The sequence below is a fragment of the Pipistrellus kuhlii genome, unplaced genomic scaffold (assembly GCF_014108245.1).
Source record: "Pipistrellus kuhlii isolate mPipKuh1 unplaced genomic scaffold, mPipKuh1.p scaffold_m20_p_30, whole genome shotgun sequence".
Classification (NCBI taxonomy): Eukaryota; Metazoa; Chordata; class Mammalia; order Chiroptera; family Vespertilionidae; genus Pipistrellus; species Pipistrellus kuhlii.
The window spans coordinates 2,976,244-2,998,396 of NW_023425530.1; the positions used below are offsets into that span (position 1 = coordinate 2,976,244).

At 51.3% G+C, this 22,153-nt stretch overlaps 1 protein-coding gene across 2 annotated transcripts; it reads right to left on the minus strand.

Moving 5' to 3' along the window:
• Positions 1-3,649: 3,649 nt before the first annotated feature.
• On the minus strand, positions 3,650-7,500 carry TUBB4A (tubulin beta 4A class IVa). 2 transcript variants are annotated; one of them, XM_036460067.2, is made up of 4 exons: positions 7,277-7,500; positions 6,633-6,741; positions 6,397-6,507; positions 3,650-5,381 (listed from the first exon to the last, which is right to left on the minus strand). In XM_036460067.2, exons 1-4 carry the CDS (start codon positions 7,331-7,333, stop codon positions 4,255-4,257), a joined length of 1,404 nt encoding a protein of 467 aa, XP_036315960.1. In that variant the 5' UTR covers positions 7,334-7,500; the 3' UTR covers positions 3,650-4,254. The 2 variants fall into 2 exon arrangements, with proteins under 2 accessions (XP_036315960.1, XP_036315961.1); XM_036460068.2 differs by having other exon boundaries at positions 3,650-5,312; positions 7,277-7,497.
• Between the last annotated feature and the right edge of the window lie 14,653 nt (positions 7,501-22,153).

A 22,153-nucleotide genomic window follows, 5' to 3' on the forward strand; every position in this document is an offset into this window, starting at 1 on the left:
TAGGACCCAGGAAGCTGTGTTCTAGCCAAGTGTTGCTGGTGATGCTTGCACACTGAAATTTAAGAAGCACTTGCTTACACCCCACTCTCTCAATCCCTCCAACGGTGTTGTAATCCTTCTATTAAATTCCTTTCTGCTTAATGTGCCCAGAATGGTCCCTACACTGAACGCTAGGCAATAAAGTGGAGTAAGAGTTCTAGACTTAAACTGTCAGGCTTTGAACCCCAGCTCACTGCTTCATAGTCATGGGACCAAACTGGAATTTCCAAAGATGGCTACTGCCTTATATCTCCCACCCCACCTGCTCTTAGGGGATCTTGCGTCTCTGCACTCCAGAGGTGTGTGTAGAGTCTATATCCCACTCCCTTGAACATGGACACGATTTTGAGGAGTCCAGAGGACACTGAGTGACTCCTGAAGGCAGGTAAAAAAAAAAAAATGCATTGCATTCTGCTTGCTCTCCTGGAATGCTTGCTTTTGGGGACTACTGTGAGAAAGCCTGAGCAGACTATGGAGAGATACTGATGCCCTCATTCTATCTGCCCCCTGTTGCACCCCCAGATGACAGTTGGCATTAACTTGGCAGCCATAGGAGTGAGCCACCTTGAAGTAACCCCCTCAGTGGAGATTCTCTAGCTGATGCCACAGGGAGCAGAGACAAGCTACCTTGCCAAGCCCTGTCCCAATGACAGATTTGGGAACTAAATAAATAACTGTTGTTGTTTTAAGCCCCTAAATTTTTAGAGGACAGCTACACAAGAAAAGCTAATGGAGATCCAAGATGGCTGCACAGGTAAACACCTAACCGCAGCTGCACACAACAATTTCAATAAAATACAACTAAAATATAAAATGGACATTGCCCAGAACTACAGGAAAGTCGACTGACTGGAAATTCTACAACGAGAAGCAAGGAGAAAACCAGAAGGAAGAGCAGAGGAGCTGTAAAAGCCTAAGGTACAGAGACACGTGGCACACGGAGAGGATGGAGCCGGAGAGGAGGGGGAGGCTGAGTGCCTGGCTGGTGTTCCCTAGCGGGAAGGAGATAAAAGCTCCTTTTGTGCTGAACCCCAGACCCGACAGTGCTGAACCCCAGTTCTAGGCCAGACCTTAGGGACCCAGGCTCAAACAAAGGGAGCCTGGACTGTGAGGTGGAATCCCAGGGGAGCGGCAAAAGGCAGAGCCCCCAGAGTCGAGCACATTGTGCACAGAGAAGGGACGGTTGGCTGTGCTGCGGGATTGCCCTGGCGGGAAGGAGACAGGGGCTCCAGACTGCTCTGAACACCAATCCCACTTCCAACTGAACTGAACCCCAGTTCCAGGCCCATTGGGGGAGAGACTAGAATGTTTGGTAGCAGGTGAAACTCGAGGGCACCTCACTCTCAGAGGTGCTTGCAGCGAGTACTGAGGGACCCTGAGGAATACTGAGACTCAGGAGCCACATAGGGCATGGCTGAGCATAGGGCATGGCTGAGCATAGGGCATGGCTGACAGAAGCCAAGCCTGTAGGCTCCACCCTGAAACTCCGCCCCATCAGGGAAGCTGCGAAAATGCCGAGACAAGGAAATAGATCACAAACGAAAGAAATGGAGGACAAAAAGCGACTGGATATAGAGTTCAAAACCACACTTATAAGGTTGTTCAAGAATCTCTAGAAAAGGCCGATAAAATAAATGAGGCCTATGAAGATATGAAAAGGGATCAACTAGAAATAATAAGGGATCAACAAGAAATAATAAGGGATCAACAAGAAATAAAGAATACATTGTCTGAAATAAAAAATATTATACAGAGTCCTAAAAACAGAATGGAAGATCGCAAGAATCAAGTCAAAGATTTGGAACATAAAGAGCCAGAAGACACTCCTCCGCAGAAGCAAGAAGGCAAGAGAATCCAGAAAGTTGAAGATAATGTAAGAAAACTCTGGGACAACTTCAAGCGAACCAACATCAGAATTATGGGGGTCCCAGAAGATGAGAGAGAGCAAGATATCAAAAACATACTGAAAGAAGACCGACGCAGAGACAAAGCCCAAGTCCACCTAGCCGTCTGGCCCTGGCTTCCCTCCTGCGGAAGCTGCTTTCCTCCCGGCGCACTGGTGTGGCCCCTCGAGGGGAGTGCAGGGCTCTGTCCGCCGCCTGCCAGCCATCGGCCCGGGCGGGAGGCCTGTCCCAGCCCCTCTCCCCACAGCCCCGGCGCCTTTTCTGAGCAGCTTGAGCTCCTTTTGTAAAATAACCTGTTGTGTCGCTGTCCAATAGTCCAATAAAGCCGAGAGGCAGACCCTCCCGCCTCGGATGGTTGTAAAAAAAAAAAAAAAAAAAAAAAAAAAAAAAAAAAAAAAAACATACTGAAAGAAATAGTGACAGAAAACTTCCCCCACCTGGTGAAAGAATTAGACTTACAAGTCCAGGAAGCGCACAGAACTCCAAACAAAAGGAATTCAAAGAAGACCACACCAAGACAAATCATAATTAAAATTCCAAGAGCAAAAGACAAAAAGAGAATATTAAAAGGAGCACCTATACGATTGTCAGCTGATTTCTCAATAGAAACCATGCAGGCCAGACGGGAATGGCAAGAAATATTCAAAGTGATGAATAGTAAGAACCTACAGCCAAAAATAATCTACCCAGCAAAGCTATCACTCAGAATCGAAGGCCAGATAAAGAGCTTCACCAATAAAAAAAAAAAAAGCTAAAGGAGTTCACCACCAAACCAGAATTATATGAATTGCTGAAGGGGATTCTTTTGGAAGAGAAAGTAAATAAAGATTACTTTATTTAAACTATGAACAACAAATAAGTAACTATCAACAAGTGAATCTAAAAACCAAAAAAATAAAAAAAAATCTGATGAACAATATTAACTGGTGAATATAATAGAATCAGAGGTATGGAAGGGGAGTGAACTGACAATTCTCAGGGAAAAGGGAAGATGGGGATGTGGGAAGAGTCTGAACATAAACTGTGCACCTATGGATGAGGACAATGATGGGTGGGGAAAGGGTGGGAACCTGGTGGAGGGGGACAACAGAGGGGGGAAAAATGAGGAACATCTGTAATAATATGAACAATAAAGATTAAAAAAAAAGCTAATGGATATGCTTTGTAGGCTCAGATCTTACAGAGTTCATGTGAGAGTTACATGAGATAAGTGAGGCATGTCAGGAACCTCCAAGTGCTCCATCTGTGTTAGTGACTGTTGTTCTGATAGGACTGTCCCTTGGATGCTAGCTCCAGGATGCCACCGCCCCAGTGCCCTTCCCTAAAGACCCCTTCTGCTTTCCATACTTGCTAGATGCCCCACAGGACATGGCAACAGCTCCATTGCCAAGCACTCCTTGTGCCAGGCCCTTTGCCCATAAGAGCTCTCGAATCCTCACTAACATTCCTGGGGTGTGTGTGTGTGTGGGGATCATGGGGGAAATATACAATCCCATTTTACAGGTGAGCAAATCGAGGACCAGAGAGCACACGTGCTTACTCCACACCACACAGCGGGTGGTCCAGCCCCTCTGTCTGACTCTACAATTTTTGCCTCCTTCCTTCCTCCCCACCTTAGATGTCTCTTGAGCACCCACCTTCATCCTTTAGGGGGAGCCCTTGCTCGTTGGCCTTCCCACAGGGAGATGGAAAATGCACTCGGCAGAAACATGGCAAAACAACAATTTATTTATTGAGGGTGAGTCAGAGGGAAGGAGGTGGGGAGGGATGGGGGCACAGCCTCTCTCGTCCCAGGTTCCAGGGCTGCTTCTCCCCACACAGCTGCCCTCCACCAGCCCTGGAAAGCCAAGGTCAGTGGGAGTTGAGGGGAGTGAGTTCAGGGATAAAACAGGGGAATTACAGAAGTCAGAAAGAACGTGGGGTCAGAAGGTGGGTGGGCTTGTGGGGCCAAAGGTGAGGCATGGTTGGAGGTGAAGGGAGGCTCAGAGGGAAAGGGGTGTTGTAAGTAGACTGGGGTTTATTTGTCTGGGGGTGCATTTGGATGGTGTGGGTAAGGTCATATAGGTGAAGGAGAGGTCACGGCAAAACAGGGTTCATGGAGTTAAATGTGGGCCAACATGGGGCTTGGAGCTCGAAGGTCAGCTGAGATCAGGGGAGGAGTCAAGGTTATAGGGTCAGAGCTGAGTCAGGCTCGGTGATAATATAGGGCTCTCATGAGGGCCCAAGAAGGGCTCTAAGGGGTCAAAGGTAAACAGCCCAGCAGGGGTGGGGGCAGACCCGGGTGAATGAATGAATGAACGAATGAGATGGTCTAGGCCACCTCCTCCTCGGCCTCTTCCTCAAACTCGCCCTCCTCGGCCGTGGCGTCCTGGTACTGCTGGTACTCGGACACCAGGTCGTTCATGTTGCTCTCGGCCTCGGTGAACTCCATCTCGTCCATGCCCTCGCCCGTGTACCAGTGCAGGAAGGCCTTGCGCCGGAACATGGCGGTGAACTGCTCCGAGATGCGCTTGAACAGCTCCTGGATGGCCGTGCTGTTGCCGATGAAGGTGGCGGCCATCTTCAGGCCCCGGGGCGGGATGTCGCACACGGCAGTCTTCACGTTGTTGGGGATCCACTCCACGAAGTAGCTGCTGTTCTTGCTCTGCACGCTCAGCATCTGCTCGTCCACCTCCTTCATGGACATGCGGCCCCGGAACACGGCGGCCACGGTCAGGTAGCGGCCGTGGCGCGGGTCGCACGCGGCCATCATGTTCTTGGCGTCGAACATCTGCTGCGTGAGCTCGGGCACGGTCAGGGCGCGGTACTGCTGGCTGCCGCGGCTGGTGAGCGGCGCGAAGCCCGGCATGAAGAAGTGCAGGCGCGGGAAGGGCACCATGTTCACGGCCAGCTTGCGCAGGTCGGCGTTCAGCTGGCCCGGGAAGCGCAGGCAGGTGGTGACCCCGCTCATGGTGGCCGACACCAGGTGGTTGAGGTCCCCGTAGGTGGGCGTGGTCAGCTTCAGGGTGCGGAAGCAGATGTCGTAGAGGGCCTCGTTGTCGATGCAGTAGGTCTCGTCCGTGTTCTCCACCAGCTGGTGCACGGACAGCGTGGCGTTGTAGGGCTCCACCACCGTGTCCGACACCTTGGGCGAGGGCACCACGCTGAAGGTGTTCATGATGCGGTCGGGAAACTCCTCCCGGATCTTGCTGATGAGCAGCGTGCCCATCCCGGACCCCGTGCCCCCGCCCAGCGAGTGGGTCAGCTGAAAGCCCTGCAGGCAGTCGCAGCTCTCAGCCTCCTTTCGGACCACGTCCAGGACGGCATCTACCAGCTCTGCGCCCTCCGTGTAGTGGCCCTTGGCCCAGTTGTTGCCGGCTCCAGACTGGCCTGAGAGGGAAGGGAATGGGACACAGGGGCGGTTATAGGAAAAACCTCCCTCGCCTCTCCCCCGCCATCCTAGTGGTTGAATAATAAATTAAAAAATTATTATTAGAGATGACATACATTATTGTAATTTTGTTGTTACGATTATTCATTGTTCTCTCTGCTTCCATCCTTTCCCCTCCTTTCAGCTGTTCCTTGCACATCTTCCCTGCCTGTCAATGCCCTAATCATCTTTAGGCCGCAGACATTAATAACAATAATGATCATGAAAACAACAGCAAGTGCTTATTTACCTCTTTCTCTAGGCATTGTTCTAAATCCTTTACACATGCTAATGGCTTTGAGCCACACAAGCCTGTGAGGTAGATTTTTAAAAATATATATATTTTATTGATTTTTTGCAGAGAGGAAGAGAGAGGGAGAGTTAGAAACATCAGTGAGAGAGAAACACCAATCAGATGCCTCCTGCACACTTCCTACTGGGGATGTGCCCGCAACCAAGGTACATGCCCTTGACCGGAATCGAACCTGGGACCCTTGAGTCTGAAGGCCAATGCTCTATCCACTGAGCCAAACCGGTTAGGACAAGGTAGATTTTTTTTTTAAAAAAATCTCTATTTTAAAGACGAGGAGTTAAGCACAAAAAGACTGCCCAGAGTCACCCAACTGACTGGATCTGTGCCTGGGCGTTACTTGCTTGTATTGCCATCCTACCTCCGTCCCTCAGGATGCCAGCTCCAGAGGAGAAGAGAGCTTTGTCTGTTTTGTTCTCATGTGTATCTCCCTGGGGCTACAGTAGGACCTGCATGCAGTAGGTGCTCAATAAATGTGTGTAGAATGCATGAAGTGGCAGGGCCGGGGCTTTTGTGCAGGAAGGCTTCCTTACCCACCCCCACCACCCCAGCCACCATATCAGATGCCTCCCCTGGGCTCCCACAGTCGCCAGGCTGTCGCCAACACAGCCCCGGCTGCCCTGTCCGCCTCCCCCACTGGGCTGCGGGGCCTGAGGTGGGGAGTGTTCACTAAGCCTTTGGACGTGAAAGGAGCGAGGGGGCTTCCCTGCCTGCGCGCCATGCCTGGCACTCACCAAACACGAAGTTGTCAGGCCGGAAGATCTGGCCAAAGGGGCCCGAGCGGACCGAGTCCATGGTGCCTGGCTCCAGGTCCACCAGCACGGCCCTGGGCACGTAATTTCCTCCTGCAGGGAAGCAGATGGAGGTCAGCTGGGGTGAGCGCCAGGAACCAGCATGCAGTCCTCCCCTCCACATCCCCCCTCCCTGCATCCTTCCCACCCCCACGCCAGAAGGTGCTCCTGCATCCTACCTGTGGCCTCATTGTAGTACACGTTGATCCTCTCCAGCTGCAGGTCACTGTCCCCATGATAGGTGCCCGTGGGGTCGATGCCATGCTCATCACTGATCACCTCCCAGAACTACAGGGGTGGTGGTGGTGGTGGTGGTAAGAACCGATAGAGAGGGAGAGGGGATCCAGGCCTGCCCCGGCCTCCCATCTTCTGGGCTCAGGACCCCCAACCACCTCCCTGGCTGCCACCTGTCCCCCAGCAAGGTGAAGGGTGGGGGCTAAAGGCATGGTGGGGAGGCAGGGATGAAACAGCAAGAAGGGAGAGGTGGGGGCAGGGTGAAGCAGAGCCGCCAGCCACGACTGCCAGTGTCCGTGCACCCTGGCTGCAGCCAGCGGGAGAGGCTGGGACTGGGACCCTTTGTGCGTGTGCAGGGGACAGTGGGCCAGCTGTGAGGCCAGCTGTGGTCAGCAGACAGAAGGCTGGGCCCCACCCCCATTGGCCTCTTTGTTCCCCGCCTGGTCCAGCCCCGGCGCCCCCCTCCCACACCGTCCCTGGGGTGCTGGCCTCCTGGACACCCCGACCGCCCAAAGGCCCAAGGTGGGGGAGTTCAAGGGCCCCGCTCCACTCTTCCCAGCCACCTCCCGGGGCCGGTTCCCCAGCGCACCTTGGCCCCAATCTGGTTGCCGCACTGGCCGGCCTGCAGGTGCACGATCTCGCGCATGGCGGTGGCGCTGCTGGCGGACGCGGTGGCGGTGGCGGTGGCGCTGGTGCTGGGTGCTGTGGTGGCGGGGCAGGCGGTGGACGCGGTGGATGCAGTGGTGGCGGCGGCGGCGGCGGTGACGACGACGAAACACGGTCCCGAGTCCCCCGCGTGCCTCTATAAGAAAGGGTGGGGCCCGCGTCACCGCCTGTCACCGGCCCGCTCCGCCCCCTGGTCCCGCCCCGGGACGGAGCAGACTGGGGTGAAGGGAGCGGGCCACCTGGGGACCTCTCGGGGCTCGCGCTGGGGCTCTCCAGGACCCTGTGCGCCCCCACCCCAGGCCTTGACGGGGAGACCCGTTAGGGGCTATCAGCACCTTCTACTCCCACCGCTCCCCGCCCCCAGCCTGGTCTGGCGACTCGCGTTTTGCAGAGATTGGGCGGGGGAAGGGATCAACAAGCATGGGGACATCCTGTGCTCCACCCCACACCCCACACTCCACCCTGGCCCAGGAGGCCCTGCCTCAGTTTCTCTGTCCGAACCGTTCCATGTTACATACCTTCCCTAGAACTCTTTCATTACTGGGAGGGCTCCTTGTGGGCTCAAGCTGGCGGGAGTTGTGATTTGTCTTGGAGAGGGGGAGGGCGGTAGGCTCTTGGAGGACTGGAAGCTGCATAGTCAGTAAAACCAGATTTTCCTTCCATGTTTCCGGGGAGTGTTTGTGGAAGCTGATGGAGGCTTGTGGGGTCCCTGAACACTTCTGCTGGGCCTTGGGTTTGCAGCAGGCGGGGTCACCCTAGCTTTGCCTGGGTTGGAACTTCAGGGAGTTAAGACAGAGCTGGATTTCCAGGGGGGAGGAGGAATGGCGAGCTGTGGGGACTGCTTTGCTTTCTTCAGATCTGCACCTCTCTGCTCCGGTGTTATAATTTATTACAAGCTAGTATCCTACCTTTCACAGCTCCTGTTGGCCCTATGACCTTGCCTGGGCAGCTTTGCCTCTCTGGCTGAATTTTCTCATCTGCAAGACAGGCAGTCAGGAATGCCCTCCCCCCAGTCCCGCAGGGAAAGTCAGATGAGATGGCCCAGTGAGCAAGATGGCCCCAGTTTCTCCTCGCACAGAGTAAACAATAAATTGTAGCTATTAGTATTACAATTATTATCAGGGGCAGTACAACACTTCCTGTGATGTCCCTTAAGTGAAGGCCAGATCCCTTTTCTTTTGTTAATCTCACCGAGGATATGATTTTTATAGAGAGTGGAAGGGAGGGGAAGAGACACACAGAGAGAAACATTGATATGAGAGATACATCCCTTGGTGCCTCCCGCATGTGTCCTGCCGGTGTAGGGATCAAGCCTGCAACTGAGGTACATGACCTTGACTGGAACTGAACCTGCCACCATTCAGTAAATGGGCCAACACTCTAACCAGTGAGCCAAAACCGCTAGGGCCAGACCCCTTTTAAAAATTATTATTGTTATTATTTTAAAATATTTATTGAAAGTATTACATATGTCCCCCTATGCCCTATTCACCTCTTCTAGCTCACCACTACCCCTGCTTTCACCACCATATTATCTGTCTTCACGAGTTATGCATATATGCATACAAGTTCTTTGGTTGATCTCTTCCCATCCATCCCTTTCTTCCCTCTGAGATTTGATAATCTGTTCCATGCTTCTATGTCTCTGGATCTATTTTGTCCATCAGTTTATTTTGTTCATTAGATTCCACATATGAGTGAGATCATGTGATACTTGTCTTTCTCTGACTGGTTTGTTTCGCTTAGCATAATACTCTCCAGGTCCCTCCATGCTGTCTCAAATGGTGAGAGATTCTTCTTTTTTTACTATTGCATGGTATTCCCTGGTGTAAATGTACCACAGCTTCCCCCCCTCCTCCCCCACTCATCTACTGATGGGCACTTGGGCTGTTTCCAGATCTTAGCTGTTGTAAATTGCACTAGTATGAACATAGGGGTGCATACATTCTTTCTGATTGGTGTTTCTAAATTTCTTGAGATATATTTTTAGAAGTGGGATCACTGGGTCAAATGGCAGTTCCATATTTAAATTTTTGAGGAAACTCCATACTGTTTTCCATAATGGTTGCACCAGTCTGCATTCTCACTGGCAGTGCACTAGGGTTCCCTTTTTTCCATATCCTCACCAGCACTTGTCATTTGTTGATTTATTGATGGTAGCCATTCTGACAGGTATGAGGTGATGCCTTGTTGTTGTTTTAATTTGCATCTCTCTGATGATCGGTGCCTTTGAGCATTTTTTCAGTGTCTCTTGGCCATCTGTATGTTCCCTTTGGAGAAGTATCCATCTAGGTCCTTTGCCCATTTTTTTATTGGATTGTCTTCCTTTTGTTAAGTTGTATGGGTTCATTATGTATTTTGGATATGAACCTTTCATCAGATGTATCATTTTTTTTGATGGTTTCTTTTGATGATTTGCATCTCTCTGATGATTCTCTGTGGAGAAGCTTTTTTTTTTTTTTTTTAAATATATATATATATATATATATATATATATATATATATATATATATATATATATTTTATTGATTTTTTACAGAGAGAAAGAGAAAGGGATAGAGAGTTAGAAACATTGGTGAGAGAGAATCATCAATCAGCTGCCTCTTGCACACCCACACTGGGGATGTACTCGCAACCAAGGTACATGCCCTCAACTGGAATTGAACCCGGGACCCTTCAGTCCACAGGCCGACGCTCCATCCACTGAGCCAAACTGGTTTCGGTGAGAAGCTTTTTTTTTTTTTTTTTTTTTTTTTTTTTTTTTTTAATATTTTTATTGATTTCAGAGAGGAAGGGGAGAGAGAGAGAGAAACATCAATGATGAGAGAGAATCATTGATTGGCTGCCTCTTGCACACCCCCTACTGGGGATTGAGCCTGAAACCTGGACATGTGCCCTGATCAGGAATCAAACGGTGACCTGCTGGTTCATAGGTTGAGGCTCAACTACTGAGTCACACTGGTGGGGTCAAACTCCCTTTAAAAAAATATATATATTTTATTGATTTTTTATAGAGAGGAAGAGAGAGGGATAGAGTTAGAAACATCGACGAGAGAGAAACATCGATGAGCTGCCTCCTGGAATCGAACCTGGGACCTTTCAGTCCACAAGCTGACGCTCTATCCACTGAGCCAAACCAGTTTCGGCCAGACTCTCTTTTGATGGCAGCTCCAGCTCTGCCATCCAGGAGCTCCCTCCTTGCCTCCTAGGGCTTCCAGCCATTGAGTCAGCCACTTCAGCCATATGGCTGGTCCTTCACATTCACCAATGGCCTCTAGTAGTTCTCAACTGGGGACAATCTGCCTTCCAGCTGGCAATATCTGGAGACACTTGTGGTTGTCATGTGTGGGTGGCAGTTGTGTGTGTGCTCCTGGCATCTAGTGGGGACAGGGTGAGGTGCTAGATATATACAGTGCACAGGACTGTCTCTCTCCTTCCTTCACCAGACTCATCTGGGCCCAAATGTCAATAGTGCTGACAATTACTGAGTTAATTAACTGGGAAAAATTAAGTTAGCCCTCCAGCTAACTGAATAAATCCCTGATGGATGAGATGGTATAAACCAGGTTGACCCCTTGCCTCTGTCCATCACCTCCTCTCTCCATTCCATCTAAATGTGTACAGCATCCTAGTGAGACAGATAAGTAAACAATGACAAGCGGAAAAGGGAAACTGAGACAGATAGTTAAACGACCAAGAAGTTTACAGCCATCTAGTAAATCGCAAAATCTTATCTTCCCTAACCAACAACACTCAAGAGTAAATGGGCCCTGAATGGAGCATTGTCCCATACACCAAAAGGTTGTGACTTCAAATCCTCGTCAGGGCACACAATTAGGTTTCAGGTTATCCCCAGTCGGAGTGCATGGAGGAGGCACCTGATTAATGTTTCTTTCTCTTTCTCCCTCTCTCTGAACTCAATGAAAACATATAAAATTTTAAAAAATAAAACAAAAACATATTCTTGGGTGAGGGGTAAAAAACCCCACAACCTCATGGACACAGATAGTAGTGTCTGTGATCAGAGGGAAAAGGGGATGGGGGAGATAGAAGTAGGTATAGGGGGATAAATTGTGATGGAAGGAGACTTGACTTAGGCAGTGAACCCGTAATCCTATATAATAAAAGGCTAACATGCAAATAGGCTGAATGGCAGAGCAACCGGAACAACCAAACAACTGGTTGCCTGACAACAACCAAACAACGACGTGTGCTGACCACCAGGGTGTTACTAGCACCTGGTGGGTGGAACATGGTGGGCGTTGGCTGTGGCGAGATGGTAGAGCAGGTGAGCAGGGGTGCAGGTTGCTGTCATAGGGGTGAGCCTCTGGTGGTTACTGAAAATTCTTTGCTCCTGCACACTGAGGTTCCACTTGGCACTCGCACCCACAGCCAGCACTGGAGTCACCGTTTGCATCTGCTGCCAGTGCTTGGAGCTGGTCCCAATCACTCGGCACAATCAGCAGTGGCTGCCAGCCCTGATCACCCCTGAGGGCTTCTCCACCTCCCCCTGCTCCTGAGAAGTGACTGGGGCAGCAGCTGCTGCTCACACCCACTGCTGGCGCCAGTCCCAGTCACTCCACATCATCAACAGGTGTGAGCGGAGCCAGTGCTGTCAGCACGTGGGAGCAGCAGAGATGGAAGTGGGGCTGCTGGCAAACGGGGGATAGGGGAGTGGGCCTGTGGCAGGAGGGGCTGGGTGAGGGTGCAGAGGATGGGCCGAGACCTGCCCCTGTGCCTACTGCAGCCTTGTAGCCCACAGTTCCTTTCAAGTTGCATGAATTTGTGCACTGAGCCAATAGTACAATATACAGATGATGTATTATAGAATACACCTGAAGCCTATATCATTTTATTAAACAACTAGAGCCCCAGTGCATGAAAATCGTGTGCAGGAGAGGGTCCTTCAGCCCGGCCTACACCCTCTCCAATCTGGGGCCCCTTGGGGAATGTCCGACTTCTGATTGTGGGGTAGGGCCTAAACTGGCAGTCGGACATCCCTCTCACAATCCGGGACCGCTAGCTTCTAAATGCTAACCTACCTACCTGCCTGATCACCCCTAACCACTCTGCCTGCCTGCCTGGTAGCCCCTAACCACCTCTGCCTCAGTCCCACCACCATGGCTTTATCCGGAAGGACATCAGGAAGACATCTGGTCTATCTGGTCTAATCAGCATATTACCCTTTTATTAGTATAGATGTCACCCCAATAAATTCAATAAAGGGGGGTGAGAGTAAAGGGTTTGCAATTCTCTCCAACCAGAGGATAAACAACTTAAATTATTCTACTCAGGGAGATAGATAACAGAATTCCAACTAATGCCATTTGTGCTAACCACACCCTAGGAAGAATGAGGTCAGGGGAATAAATCTCATGTTGGTGAATCAGCATAATGCTTATAAATATTCTATTGACATCTTCCTCTAAGACCTCCTTTAGAAAACAGAAAAGAACTCTCAAGAAAAAGACCCAGGAGGGGCCCTCTCTGGAGCAGTCCACACTTTTCTTCCTTCTCAAGTGTGCATCTTACTCCCCCTCCCCCCTGAGACTGGTAACCAGGGGATCAACTGGCAGTGGCAGGTTGTCCTGAGCTAACCCTCTGATCCTGTCTCTAAGCCCCCCTTTTCTCTGACTTCAGTGAGCTGATAGCAGCCCCCATGGCTCGCTTCTCTGCTATAACATTTCTAGAGAGCCAAAGCAGAGCACCACCTAGGCTTTCTCTCACCCATTGCTTCTTCTGTCCTAAGCTCTTCCTTTTTTCCTCCTGTCCCCAGCTTTAATAATGCACTCCCAAAATAACCTGGACTTGTGTTGTGAAATCTTTCCTACATGAAGTCAAGAAACCACGCACTGACGGCTGGCCCGAGGCATATCTACACAGAGCCCAGTCCCATTCAGGTGACTCTAGGGCGCCAGTAGTCAGATGGTTATGGAACGCAGTTTCCTGGGAAAGGGGTGTCAGTGAAACCCCCTAAGGCAGGAATTCTCAGCTGGGATTGTTTTGCCCCGTAGGGGATAGTTGGTGGTGTCTGGAGAAGTTTTTGGTCTGTTACAACTTGGAGCTGTTACTGGCACCTGGTGGGTGGAGGCCAGGAATACTGCTCAACATCCTACAAATTGCAGGACGGCTCCTGCAGCCAAGAATTATCCCACAGTGATGAGATGGAGAACCCTGATTTAGACTTTCTAAAAATCCTCACTGGAGGCTATTTTTTCCGCTGATCGAGAGAGAAAGGAGAGAGAGAGAGAGAGAAACTTAATGACTTGACATGAGAGAGACATGGACTGGTTGCCTCCTGCTCATGGAAATCAAACCCGTGACTCTTTGGTCTGCAAGCCAACACTTTAACCACTGAACCAAACTGGCCAGAGCTGATTTAAACTTTTTAGGTTCTCACCTAATGCAGATGTTGTTAGCATTGGTCCCCAAGACATGGTGCCCAGACTGAAATAGGAGGTCTACCAATCCATGCTAATAGACATAAAAAATTCATACATGCTGTGTTGGTATTTCTTAATTTCTAATGTATTAGAAATGGAAATGGAAACAGAGGGGGTCCTGCTGGAAAGGGCTGACTTGGGTCTCAGCCCTAGAAAAAACAGGTTTCTGGTCTCACTCCCCATCCCCCCTAGAACTGGCCTGATTTGGGGTGTGATCTGTCCTCCAGAGAGACAGAACTTTCTGGATTAGCCCACCAGGCAAGGGATAGTTACCTGGAGAGTACAGGCCTTGGCAGTGGGCGCCTTCTACCTTTCTCCGCATCAGGGCATTCATTGGGTTCCCTGATGGCCCTCAGGGTGGAGTTGGGGGTGGGAGAAGAGAATGGAGAGCAGGGGGCAGGTGGCCTCTAGCACCTGGAGCTGCTGGGATCTGGCATCGCTGGAGATGTAAAAAGACCAGAGATATAGAATACCTGCAAGGATGATGTGGGGGGTTTGAGGTGGGTTTATGTCATCTGCACCCCATGGCTGCTGCCTCCCCAGATGGCCTCCCTTGGGAGGTGATGAATGCCAGGTATACTCATGGCTCCCTGGCAAGCAGACCCTCCCTGGGAGCCAGGTGTCCATGGCATTACCTACCACTCAGAAAGCCATCAAGGCTCCTTGAAGGAATCCCAAGACCCTGTCACAGGGGTGGTGCCAAAAGTCCAAAATCGGGATGTAGCCACTGAACAGAGCCAGGGAGAAGAAAAGGAGCTGGGTGGTGAGCCATAGGAGCTGGGTCTCCATCCCTAGAGGCCAGCCTGCACATAGAGCTGGGGGGAGGGCAGGCACTGAGAAGCCCCAACAGTAGCGACCCATCCACCAAAGGCTGTTTTTTTTTTCTTAAAAAAAAATAATATATATATATATATTTCCTTAACAGAGAGAAAGGGAGAGGAATAGAAAGTTAGAAACATCGATCAACTGCCTCCTGGCACACATCCTACTGGGGATGTGCCCACAACCAAAGTACATGCCCTTGACCGGAATTGAACCTGGGACCTTCCAGTCCACAGGCCACAGGCCGACGCTCTATCCACTGAGCCAAACCGGTTAGGGCCAGGCTGGGTTTCTGGGCCCACCCACCTGCCTGATCCTGGGTGGCCACGGTGTGAGGCAGGACATTCATCCTGCCATTTTGGAAGGAAAATGATTTCAGCATCTAGAGAGGGTACGGGCTGTGGCCCTGACACCATCATTGTAAGAGAGCTTTATGCTATTAATTACACACTGGTGTTGGGAGAATTGTTAGATGTGGGACGATTTCCCAAGCAGTCAGGTGAGAACCCGTGGGTAGGCTCCTGTGCTGGCCCGGAACTCCCACCTTCTGCCAGCCTCAGATCTCCAAGCTGGCTAGGTGGTGCTCAGCAGAGACCTTCAAAGAGCAGGGGTTGAGTTCCTGATTTTGAAATGGAAAACAGAAAAAGAAAACAAAACAAAACACCCATTTTTATTTTTTATTCTATTTATTGGGGTTACATTGGTTAATAAAATTATATAGGTTTCAAGTGTATAATCCTATACTATAGCATCTGTAAGAAAAACTCAATTTTTAAATAATAGGTTAAATTTACTTCCTTGAAATTAGCAGGCTGAATGAGAAAGTTGCTGTTGTGTGTTTCTTTCTTTCTTTCTTTCTTTTAAAGTATATATTTTTTATTGATTTTTTTACAGAGAGGAAGGGAGAGGGTTAAAGAGCTAGAAACATCCTTCAGCTGCCTCCTGCACTCCCCCTCCCCCCCAACTGGGGATGTGCCCACAACAAAGATACATGCCCTTGACCGGAATCGAACTTCAGACCTTTCAGTCCGCAGGCTGACACTCTATCCACTGAGCCAAACCGGTTTCAGCACTATTGTGTGTTTCTGGGAGCAACCAAGTATGGGAACTTGGGGAATACTTGGGGAAGGGAATTCAGGGAGACCCAGAACATCTTGCTCATGAAATGGACTGCCCCTTCTTTACCAGGTCTGCAAAACCAGGGAAATGCCTGCTTCCTACTTGTGAGTGATCTGTCCACCATGTGGGGGGCCACGCTGCTACCCCACCTGTGTACCTCGAGGCATTGCTGACAGACACCCCCAGCCCAGATCCACTCTGGGGTTTGTTTTGCCTATTATTAAAGGTAATAGTCACATTTAGGCCAGACCCAGTTTAAGTGCTTTGAGTGTACCAGCTTGTTTATGTTTCAGTGTGAAACCACACCCCTAGGAGGCAGTTGCTGTTGGCATGCCCGTTTTACAGGTGCAAAACGGGAGGCCCGAGAAGGAAGTTGAGTATCTCACCCATAGTTGAGGCTGTGACAGATCCAGCTTCAAAGACCCTGCTGTCTTATCAAACAGAAGCTGCAGTTACTTTGTTACGCCGTCTTTTTCGTTTTTAAAGGCTGGCAGCAGAAGGGGTTGTCTTTCAGGAGGAAGTGCCGCTGGGTTGCTGGTGTGAAAACATCCGTGTGACTGTCACATGCCCCGTGGCCTGGGCCTCTGCCTGTGTCATTGTGTCTGCCCACCATGTGCCCAGGCGCTCTGGGCTGGCTCCTATGTTTGTAATCCAATTCCACCACCAGGATCTATGCTCTCTTTGTCCACTGGGCCTGTGGGTCATCGCCTGTTTCCCAGTGGGTTCCCTTCTCCGCAGCTCCTCCTGTCACCCCACTACCAAAACTTTGGACCTATCTCTCGGCTGGACCTGATTTCCCTTCCACCCGCTCCTGGTGGAACCTAGCCCTGGGCATGGACCTAGCCTGGCACAGGCCATCGTCAGCTGCGGGGAGGAGGAGTCAGGGTTCTGGAAGTTGCCATTCTGGGACAGAGACACTGAATGAGCCTTAAGAGGAGAGGGGCCCTCCCCATTCTGGCCCTCCCAACTCCAGGGGCACACACACACACAAGCTCCATGGAAGCTGTGCCTGGCACTGCCGGCACCAAGCATGGGGTGGGAGTGGGGGTGGGGGCGGGGGACAATGGAGCATTCTCTGACCTTACCGGGTGTGTGGCCTGTCTCCCGCCAGCACTCACCATCAGATGCACCATGGCATACATCCCGTAAAAGGCGTTCCTGGGGGATGGGCAGGGGAGGGCTGGCATCAGCTGCAGCTGGGATGAGGGGACGTTTCCTGGGTTCTCCTCCCCAGCTGCCCCCTCGCCTGGCACAGAGGACGTCTTCAGCTTGTCTGGTTTGTGATGTAGCCAATTTTTACAGTCCAAGGAGGCCCGGTTGGGCAGGCTCACAGCCAGGAAGTGGGGCCTCGGGTGGCCGGTGGTCATCTTGGCAATGCCAGTCTGGGACCAGCTGGCCATGCCACCAAATACGAAGGTACCCCGTTGCTTGTAGATCATGGCCATGTAGGTGCTGCTCATGAAGGCTGGTGAGGTCAGCTGCAAGCCCTGGACACAGATCATCTCTCCCAGGCTGATCTGCAGGGTGGGAGTGGAGGGGGGAGAAGGGAGGGGTGGGGGGCGGCGGGGGGAGCAGTGAGTAGAAAATCTCCAACCCTTGTTTTTCAGAGAGGTTGCATATGCCACTTCATATGGAAAGGAGGATATGGTTTCCCACTAAACCAGGCAAAAGGGGAGGCTTCTCATTTCATAGCACGCACACACAGCACACTGGGGCCTTCTCCCGCCCCTGCGCCTGAATTGGGCGGGGTTTCCTATTTTACTAAGGCAAGGGGCATGGCTTCCCATTTCACCAAGAAAAGGGGTGGAACATCCTCCTATTTTACCTCAGACAGGGGCGGGGGTTCCAAATCTGAAAGAGATAGGGCTTCCTGTTACCCGGGAAAAGGGTTGGATGGCGCCTAGTTTATGTCAGACATAGGCAGGGTTTCTTGTCACGTATCCGAAAGGGGCAGGACTTCCTGTGGTACCGGAAGAAAAGGATGGATCTTCTGAATGCCTGAAAATGGTAGGACTTCCCTTTTTACCAGAAGAAAGAGGCAGGATGTTCCCTCTGAAAAGGGGATGTTTCCCAACTCCCCCCCAAGCGGGCAGGATTGCTTCCTGCTTTATGAATGTAAGAGATGGACTTCTTTGTTCACTGGAGCAAAGGAGATGCGCTCTTGCTGCATGCCTAAGGCGGAGAGGCTGGCATTTCCCCTATTCTATGTCAGCAAGGTGTGAGTCTTACCTTTTCCTCAGGGAAGAAATATCTATGCCACCGAGCAGCAAGATTCCCCATTTCATTAGGAAAAGAGGCAGTTAGGGGTGACCAGGGCTGCAGAAGAGGGAAGTTGAGGGTGACCAGACCTGCAGGGGAGGGCAGTTAGGGGCAATCAGGCTGGCAGGGGAGCAGTTAGGCATTAATCAGGGTGGCAGGGGAGTGGTTAGGGGGTGATCAGGCTGGTAGGCAGAAGCAGTCAGGGTCAATTAGGCAGGCAGCCAGATGAGTGGTTGGGAGCCAGCAGTCCTGGGTTGTGAGAGGGATCCCAGATTGGAGAGGGTGCAGGCTGGGCTGAGGGACACCCCCCCTTGCCCCATGCACAAATTTTATGAACTGAGCCTCTGGTTATGTATGAGGATATTGTAAAAATTAAGTTACAAAAATTTTATTTAAACATTTCTTACATACCATTATATTGGCTGGGATACAAAAATATTCATTGTGGGCTGCATGTGGCCCATGGGCCGCGAGTTTGACATGCTTGATCTAGGAGATATTGGTGTGAATGTGTGTGAGCAGGGTCCAGGGCCCCTGATACCACCACCCTGAAGTCAGGAAGGGCAGGGGGCCCTGTCTCCAGCAGGTGCCAGGCTCTCTGTTAGGCCCATTCACCCTATGAGCCTACCTCCAGGCCTGCCACCCTTCTTTTGACCCTGTCATTCTCTCGTCCACTGTAGTTTGGTGGAGCTAGGCAGTTGGAACCCAGCCTCTCACAGCTCCCAACTCCCTTCCTGGGCTGGGATCTCAGTGGCCCAGCCTGGACTCTCCTCCTTAGCAAGGGGCTTCAGTCACTAGCTTTGCCCACTGGGATACACACACATAGACACAAAATGTAACAATATACTCACAGTATACATAGGTCCATATAGACCCAGACACACCTAGCTACACAAACACCATTGGATCCACCCCCAACCCAGATGCATGAAAAGGCTCCCATAGACCAAGTGTATGAATGGGACACAATAACCATACCTCGCCCAAGTCAATACACCACAACACACAACACACAACACAGACACAGACACAGACACAGACACAGACACACATATAGACACACACACACACACACACACACACACACACACGGCGTCACAGATACATTCTACACCCTATACAGACACAGCGAGACCTAGTTGTATGCACACACACAAATACACAAGCATGAGCACAAACATGGAATTGTGCATTCACATGGATATACATATAAACACAGACAACCTGCAGACATATATAGATGGTCCCAGATATGCAACTCAAAAAGTCACTGCAGATGTGTTATAGAATTATATACCTGAAGCCTATATAATTTTATTAACCAGTGTCACCCCAATACATACCATATAAAAAGACATACAGTAAATAAAACAGCATGGAAAACAAAAAGAAAATGGTTGAAGGGAGAAGATAAAATCATGAAAGACTGAGAAAAAGAAAACAAAACCACACGGCCAGCTGCTGACCCCAGCATCCAGACCCAGGAAATCACTTTTGCGTAGAATCTCTTTCTCTCCCATTCACACAAACATTGATCCAGACATCCCAGAAATAGGCTGATGAATGCGCAGATGTGAAGACACACCACCGTCTCCAGTCTAGCGGCCCTTGGATAAAGACAGAAAGACAGGCAGACAGACCTCCTCCACAGCCTCATGGGTGTCTCAAAGCTGGGGGGAAGAGGGGGGGTGGTGGTGGCAGAAGGAGGCTCACCCAGCAGCAGACATAGCATGTCCAAAGCCACCAACATCTTGGCGATGGAGTGTGGCAGCGAATGGGACAGGACTGATCTGCGAGGGTTCCTCAGCCACAGGCACTCGTAACCAGATCACCATGTCGGGCAAGGCCCGTTAATCCCTGTGTGGTAAGTTTATCGACTGTGGGTGGGTGGGTGGGTGGGGGCGCTCCCACCGGGACTGGTATTAGAGCTCTGGGCTACCGCGGGCAGAGGCGGGCTGGGCTGTGAAGACCGCGTCGGCAGGGGCAGGGCCCCTCTGGGGGCGGTAGTTAGACGGCTAAGAGGAAGGGGCTTTCCCTTGGAAGGGCAGGGTTGGGGAAACGGTGGCCTCTCTTTCTCCGTTAGCGAGGAGGCTCCATCCCACACCGGGAACTTGACAAAAACAGGTCTTGATAGTGTGGGTGGGGCCTGGAAGAAGACAGGGTGGCACACAAGGGGCGGAGCCTAAAGGAATGAGGCAAAGTGGTCAGACCCGCAGGCCCCAGGGAAGTCAGATTAGGGTTGGGGGATGGACTGCAGACTGGGAAGAAGGCATTGGGCTCTGGAAAGGTGGAACCCAAGAACGGAGGGAAGCCTTAACTGGTTTGGCTCAGTAGACAGAGCATCGGCCTGCGGAGTAAAGGGTCCCAGGTTCGATTCCGGTCAGGGCCATGTACCTTGGTTGCAGGCACATTCCCAGTGGGATGTGCAGGAGGCGGCTGATCAATGTTTCTCTCTCATCTATGTTTCTGGCTCTCTGTCCCTCTCCCTTCCTCTCTGTAAAAAAATCAATAAAATATATTTTTAAAAAAAAGAAAGAAGGGAAGACTTTAGATAGGAGTCAATGTAAGGGTGGAGCCAGGGAAGAGGGGATGCTGGACTAAGAAAAACAGAAAAGTGGGCGAGTGAGCAAGGGACACCTGACTGGGGAGGTGGTCAGGGCCCAGGGAGAATGACAGGAAAGTGGGCGGTACTGGGGAGGTTGGCAATGGGGCGTGGCTTACAGATAATAACGGGAAATGGGCGGGGCTGGGGAGTGGGCAGGGCTTGGAGGGGAGCCTGGGTCAACCCTGGAAGGGGTTGGCCCACCTTTCTCAGGGTTCTGCGAGTCAAAGTTACGTCGGAGATGGCGATAACTCTGTGCTGGACAGGCCGCATCTTGGGCGATTGCTTGGCGGTCATTTTCTGGCTGAGATCCATTCTGGGGCGGGACGGAATCCTTCCCTTTGAGTCAGCGATCGCTCCGCCCGTCATGGTGCCCTCGCTGAGCCTCATTGGTCGGGCGCGGACCAATGGGAACTCGCCTCTGGTCTCACTTCTGTCTTCTCGGCACCCGGCGGCCCGGCGAGGAGCTTTCGGGGGCAGGGGCGGGTGAGGGTCTTCTGTCCCACTCCTGCTAACCTCAGCTCTATTCCGGCTCCGGGCGAACGTCCCATTATCCCCTCACCCCACTCCCCTCTGCAGGCCTTGCATTTGAGGCGGACGACCTAGAAGCATCTTTTCCTCCTTTCAGTCTAGACGCCCTCTCCTCGCCAACTCGGTGCAGCTCTGGACTGAGGTTCGCCAGGGGGCGCCCGCGGCTTCACTGAGTGCTGCTGACCAGAAAAGGGACCCGGAACCGGCTCTCTCTGGAGCACACCCAGGCTCGTCTTCCCTCTCAAGCATGCATCTTTATTTTTTTTCTTCTAAACTCTAAGGCACCCCACAAAATTTTCAACCAGGGGAGCAACAGGCAGCAGCAGCTCATCCGGGACTTACCCCCTGAACCTGTCTCCAAGGCCCTCTTTTCTCTGACTTTGCTGTGAGCTGACAGCAGCCCACCATGGCTCATTTTCCCCCCCTCCCCTATTACGTTTCCTGAGAGCCAAAGCGGAGACTTGCCTAGGCTCTCTCCTGTTGCTTCTTCTACACTAAGCCCCTTCCTTTGTAAGGGACCCTGAGGTTCCTTGAGGAAGGGATGGGCACCCAGAAGGAGAGCCTGGATTCCTTTTAGGAGGTGGTGGATCTTGGGCGGTTTGAAGGATGGAGCCTGTGTCTCTACTGTGGGAAAGGCCTGGCTTCCTTTGGTTGTGTTCCCTTGCATTTTGTGCCTTTATTCCAAGTGTCTTGCTGGTCTCTCCAGATTTGCCTGCAGTGTCTCTGATTGCCCACCCCTAGAGAGTTTGAGTCTCTCTGAGGCTATACTTTTAGTGGGTATATGTGACCATGGCCATGAGTGTGTCCTTGTGTCTGCTGGTGGCTAGCTTGTGTGTCAGCTCTTGTGTATCTGTTATTGTCTCTGGGCATCTGTCTCATTGTGTGCCTGTGTTGTATATCTCCATGTCTGTTTTGGTATGTGTGTGATAGTGTGCACAACTGTTCTGTTCTCCATGTGCTTGATGAGATATGTCCTTGTGTATGCTTGTTGGCTAGCTTTGGTGGCTGCTCCTGTGTCTCTATA